This window comes from Henckelia pumila, chromosome 3 (assembly GCF_033568475.1).
Source record: "Henckelia pumila isolate YLH828 chromosome 3, ASM3356847v2, whole genome shotgun sequence".
NCBI lineage: Eukaryota > Viridiplantae > Streptophyta > Magnoliopsida > Lamiales > Gesneriaceae > Henckelia > Henckelia pumila.
The window spans coordinates 159,308,317-159,315,081 of NC_133122.1; the positions used below are offsets into that span (position 1 = coordinate 159,308,317).

The window sequence follows — 6,765 nt, forward strand, 5'->3', positions numbered from 1 at the left end:
CTCTCCACTTTCTATGATGGCCACGTTCTTCTTCCACCTCCCCACTTCTCAATTTTGATTTGGTTCAAATCTTTAACTTCTATTTCCATTCATTCTTATCGTACCATGATTTTCCTTATTTCTGATGGGTTGGCATTACTGGGCTTCTTCATTTTGACGGGCTGAAATGATTGGACTGCAAGGCTTCAGAAATAGGGCCGATGAACTCATTTTATTTTGGGCTAAGAAAATAATTTTATTTTATGGGCTAAACAATAATATATGTATAAGTCCATATTTAATTATGTATTATGTATATATATTTAATATAATATATAAAATAAATATTATATATTTACAATATATATATATATATGCGGGGTGGGTCCGCGACAGATCTATCCAAACCTTACCGACTTGCTGTACGTTTGACTGAGTTTGAATCCATCCCAAACATGACATATTTCATATCCGCTGAGTTTGAATCGAGCCCATTGCCATGCTTATTGAGTGTCATTTACAAAAGATAACTATCAACTTTCATCATCAAATAATTTTTTTTTCTTAAAAAAAGGGTAAAAAATTTCATCATCATTATTTATACCAGAAAAAAACAAAAAAAAAATGGCAATTTTCCGGAAACATTAATTGCAAATGCTATAAGGTGGTCAAACTTGCTGTTCTCTCTTTGATCCCTTCAATTCAACAACTGAGCTGATGGGAACATTAAAACACAATACATCTCTTGTCTTTTGACTCTTCCATTTCCATTGAAGGAAATGAAATGCTTCCACTTCATCAATGGAGAGCGAAGGCCCGCCGGAGACGAGGACGACGGCCAAGACGGTGCCGCCCCGCGTAAAGGGTCTTGGGCTCGTTCCCTCAGCATAGCCTCCACCAACATGGACATGCGCCGCTCCGAGTTTGAATCCGAGTCTCTCAGGGAAAGGGTCGATTCTTCCGTTTCCTTTCAAGATCTCTTGACCCGGAGACGCGCCAATGATCTGCGTGCTTTCACTTTCTCTGAGCTTAAATCGGCTACCAAGGGGTTCAGCCGCGCGCTCCTCGTTGGTGAAGGAGGGTTCGGTTGTGTGTTTCGGGGCAGGGTCAGGATGCAGGATCCATTGGAATCGCCCATGGATGTCGCTATCAAGCAGTTGAATCGGAATGGATTACAGGCATGCTCTTTAACATTCTTTGTCCCGATGCCATGTATCATTTCTTGAGTTTTATTTAATATTTATTATGTTGTTAATGGGTGCTACTTATAAGTTATCAATGTTTAAAAGTCTCCCTTTTTAAAAAAAAAAATAAATTATTTTTATTTTATTAAGTGCGGATCTATTTGATAAACTTGTGGGTGAGATTATGCTATTTTTTTTTGTCCTTGTTCCATTATAGAATGGAAAGTTTTAGTGATTTCACATGGATGCTTAGCATATTTTCTGTTGAGATTGTGTCTGTCTGGATAACTTTTATGTGAAGGAGATAAAAACAGGACAGTTTCAGGTCTTTTTAAATTTCATTGATAGATTTCATGGATCAGTAATGCTTTCCTTTTTAGATATTGTGCTCATTGGCAGAACAGTCCATGTTCTGTGGACCATCCTGCTTGGATTCAAATTTTAATTCAACAGTTGCTTTGTTTTGAAGGAACACTTTTTTTTTTTTTTTCAAATTTTAGATGTCACTACACCTGAGTGGTTAGCTAAAATGGGCTGGACTACATGAGGCCAAACCTTCCTTTTCTTGTACTTGTTCTCTCTTCTGTACTTTGTACTTTGATATGAGCTTGGCTGTATAATTCCACTCCTTGTAAAGTCACCTAGTCCGCAAGGTGATTCTGGAAACAACTTGTGAAGTTCCCAAGTTGATTCTTCCAAATGGGTATCTGTCTAATATCTGGCTAAATTCCTCTCCATGATGAAGGATGGTATTATAAGCATACACATCAGGTGTTAACGACGGTGGAATGTATCCTTAGTCTGAGGCGGTAATCAAAGAACTTCATTAGATACTGTCCTTCTACAATGATCTCAGAGAAAATATATGAAAGATCAGATGGATTTTGTTTAGGAAATTGGTTTGCAAAACTTCAAATTTCACTCAATTTTGGTCCCTTCATTTCAGTAATTCAAAAACTGGTTTTCGTCGATTTTTTTGCATAACAACTAATTTCACATTAATTGCCTTTAATCAATCTATAAGGTTGAAGAAATCGATGACAACAAAAAACAAGGGTTACTTGCATCCAGCTCAACAGAAACACTGAAATGATTTGGTTTTCTGGTGTTCTTTGTTGATTTTTTTGCAACCGTAATGGCAAGCAGCAATTAAATTCTTTTTATTTCACAAGTTTTATGCTGTTACAAGACTCATTTTATGGGTTTCGATTTTTGCATTCTAGTAATCAGGGGCACAAGGAATGGATTAATGAAGTCAATTTATTGGGCTTTGTGAATCATCCTAATCTTGTAAAGCTGGTTGGATATTGTGCTGAAGATGATGAAAGGGGGATTCAGCGGCTTCTGGTATATGAGCTTATGCGTAATAAAAGCTTGGAGGACCATTTACTGACCCGATCATCAGATCCTCTTCCGTGGATATTAAGGTTAAAAATTGCTCAAGATGCAGCTCGTGGTTTGGCATATCTTCACGAAGAAATGGAATTTCAGGTCAGCCGTCTCACATGCTTATCACTACATTTTGCTTGAAGTACACATTTGCATCTTAAACAATGTTAGAATGAGATTAGAGAAATTTGTTGATTTTAGAAATTGAACATGTTTATGATTTAATTATGGGGTTAAAAGCTTAACGGATTGAAATCTTACTTCTTCATCTCTATATTCTGAGATGAAAACGTAAAATGCTTGCATCTATTTTTCCCCCTCATTGTTAACGGTACATATTTTCTTGTCAGTCTTGATCTTGATTCGATCTTCCAGTCAAGTTTTGATCTGCCTTTGTCTTTGTTTAGTTGATTTTCAGAGACTTCAAGAGTTCAAACATCCTCTTGGATGAAGACTTCAATGCCAAACTGTCAGACTTTGGACTGGCTAGGCAAGGACCAGCTGCTGGACTCGATCATGTTTCAACATCGGTGAGTTTAATTTCTTTCTAGGATAGAATTATTACTTATTTAGTGATTCTCTATGGACCTAAATATAAAATAGACGACCATCGAATCTGTCTTAATTTCATATACTTGGGTTAATGATGCAACCCATTATTTTTATGCTTATTATTTTCTTCAGGTTGTTGGTACCGTAGGCTATGCAGCTCCGGAGTACATCCACACTGGCAGACTCACTACTAAAAGTGATGTATGGAGCTTTGGAGTAGTTCTTTACGAACTCATCACAGGAAGACGAGTGCTGGAAAGAAACTTGCCACGAGGAGAGCAAAAACTCTTGGAATGGGTACGACCTTATGTGTCCGATCCAAAAAAGTTTCACCTAATATTAGACCAAAGGCTTGAAGGGCAATATAGCATGAAATCAGCTCAGAAACTTGCGTCACTCGCCAACAAATGTCTCATGAAGCATCCTAGATCACGGCCCAAAATGAGTGAGATAATTGAGATGCTTGGAAGTATGATTAATGAAGCATCGCTTCCAGATAAAAGTGTACCTAGGGATATGAAACACGTTGAAAACGTAGAGGAAGAAACCGTGGAATCAGAATCAGGAAAATGTGAGAACCCCATCCGAAAAAAGGGTTTTGATTTTCTTGAAATTGTGTCGAGGAACAGATCGATAGGGAAGTTAGATTGGAGAAACTGGACCCCGAGTCTAGCGAGGACTTGATATTATTCTCGGTTTCTTTTCAGCATGGGCTTATTTTGCGCCCTCCTCTGATCTTTGCAAAAGGGGTGTATATGAAGTTATCCGTTGCAAACACAAATTGCTCTTCAATGTGACTTTTAAATACCAATTTTTTTCTTTTTTGTTTACTCGAATTGATCGATCCCTTGATTTTATTTTATTCCATTGCCCAAAATCTCCCTCTTTTACAATGTGATTTGATGAAGTTAGTGGGAGACAAATAATCAGGGGAATATGCTCAAATAATAATAATAATAATAATAATAATAATGATGATGATGATGATGATGATGGGAATTCTGAGGGTAAAATAGGCAATTGGGTCTGGGGAAAGAAAATGAAACTAGGACAGTGGTCAAAATCATTTTCTAGAGATTACACACTCCCGGTTAGTCGACAAAATTAAGCTTCACGATTTTGTCTTTTATCCAAAATAACATTGCCTTTTATACGGAGTTATAGAATATATAAAAACACAAATCACAAAATCATGCATGAGAATTTTTTATTTTAGTCGGTCAATCTTATAATGAAGGACATTCTATCTTTTCAATAAAATTACAAGCTTTGCGGTAGGAATGACAATGAGTTGGTTATGGGTAGGATATCGTGCTTCCATCGCCATATTCATTTATTAAATTCATCCTCATACTCATTTATTAAATTCATGTCCATACCATATCCATACCCATCGGATATTTAATTTCATCTCCATCCACATACCCGTCGGATGATCGGATATCCATACCCTACTCATATATCCATTTATTGTATATACTCCATAAAAATATTTTTTTATAATTTTAATTATTTGATAAAACTATACTTATTTACTAGATTTTTATATCAAAATTTTTAAGATAATAAAAAAATAAAACACCGAACAAAATTTACAACAAAAGACTTATATAAAAAATAAAACTTCTAAAAAATAGCATTAGTTTTATATTAATAATTTTCATTATTTCATCCAACTAACATAATTCAACAAAAAAAAATTAAATTAGCATTTATTTAATATAAATTAATATGTGTATGTATGTGTGTGTGTATATATATATATATATATATATATAATCGGGTATCGGATCGGGTATGGGTAGGATACCACTACATCCTTCTCCATCCCCATTTACGAGATCCCCATACCCATTTACCCATTTATTTAATCGGGTCCAAAAAATATCTCCATACCCTCCTTCGTTCGGGTCGGATATCAGGTTTCTCATCGGGTTCGGAGAAAATTGTCATCCCTACTTTGCGGTCCAAAAAAAATCAAAAACATTTTTCTTATTTGCAAAATATATCTGGTTTTAAACATAATCGATTTTGTACAAGGGTTTCCTGCTTTTTTTTTTTCCCAATTTTATGGAGGATGTTAATGCAATTTGACCGAATTAATATGTACACAACGATATCTTTGTTATTTTATAATACATAAATCCATTAGAAAAAAAAACATATTTGGTGATTTTAACGAACCTATAATTTTTTTTAGAATAACCTATAAATTTATTTTGTACTACTCTTCGGAGATATTTGATAATTAAGGTGCAAAAACATAAATTGATCACTCAAAAACATCTCACATTCTCTTTCTCACTGTCCCATTATCTTAATCACTATCATATTATCTTAACATTCAAGCAAATTTATAATTAAATTCAAATGTATGAAAATAATTCTTAATCTTAAATAATATATAATCTACTCTTGCAACGCTCCATGCAAAAGTTCAATGGTTTGTTTCAAAAAATAAATTGGTTATGCTCTGCATTTGATATCAGATATGGTTAATTACAATTCCGCAATGGATATATGCTTGCTCTTTAGAGGATGTTTGACAGAACTTATTAGCTCTTTAAATTTGTTTGAAAATTTTTTTGTCAAACAACTTATAAGTTGATAAAATAAGCTGTTTGACAACTTATAAGCTGATTTTAAAAAAGTACGGTCACCCTTACTTTTTTAAAAAAGATCTTATTTTGATATTTTACTTTTATATTCCTTATAAATTAAATTTCCACCAGACCATCTGCCTATTTTTTTGACATAATTTATCAATTTTTTTCTAAATTAAAATTTAAAATGGTTTTATTTTCTAATATATGTTTAATTTATGATAAATTTAAAACTAATTTATATATATATATATATATATATATTACTATTACTATTACATTACTTTCATAGTATTGTACTTTATTTGGTAATTTTAACAATAAAACGATCTTCTAATATCAAACACATCAACATCTTTAAGTTGTTTAAAATAAGTTCATCTAAAAACTTTTACAGCTTATAAGCTGTTTGACAAAAACTTTGTCAAATAAATTTAAAAAGCTTATTGCTGGAATTTTTTTAGGCTTGATGATATTAAGTAAAAGAAACTCGAGACGAAACGACCGGAGGATAACCGGCGCTCCGAAACAGCAGGGGACACGTTAGAGCACCCAAAAAGGGGCACCCAAGCGCGCCAAGAGGCTGCCTGGATTTCCAGACATCAAGGAACGCGCTAGGGTGCGCAGAATTAGGCGCCCTAGCACGCAGGGTGCTGTCTTGAACGTCCAGCCAGCACGCTAGGCAGGAAAAATGTTATGTCCCAGCGCAGATGGTGCTGTTTCAGAATAGGTGTAGAGCTTTTTGATGTTTGGTCAACGCTATGGTGTTTTATGAAGGTTCTAGTCGGTTTAATTTTGGACCAAGAGACTCCTCTTATCACGGAACAACATGTCCATGCATTCAAACAACTTTAAATGTCATATTAAAGTTCATTTTTAAGAATCAATCAGTTTTGTCTGAGAAAAACCATCTGCATTCATATTCTTCTATTTTTCTAAAAAGAAAGTTCATATCCTTTCTGGTTATTGAACTTGTGATTTATAGTGCTATTATCACAAGTCGTCGTCATTGTATCTTGGGAGAAGTTTTTCAAATACCGTCAACATCAAGAGCGGGG

The 6,765-nt window shown here is 34.4% G+C and overlaps 1 protein-coding gene across 1 annotated transcript; it reads left to right on the forward strand.

The window, feature by feature from the left end:
* Positions 1-623: 623 nt before the first annotated feature.
* Positions 624-3,950, forward strand: LOC140886551 (serine/threonine-protein kinase PCRK1). Its single transcript, XM_073293185.1, has 4 exons — positions 624-1,157; positions 2,394-2,654; positions 2,960-3,082; positions 3,237-3,950. Exons 1-4 carry the CDS (start codon positions 759-761, stop codon positions 3,786-3,788), a joined length of 1,335 nt encoding a protein of 444 aa, XP_073149286.1. The 5' UTR covers positions 624-758; the 3' UTR covers positions 3,789-3,950.
* Positions 3,951-6,765: the final 2,815 nt, after the last annotated feature.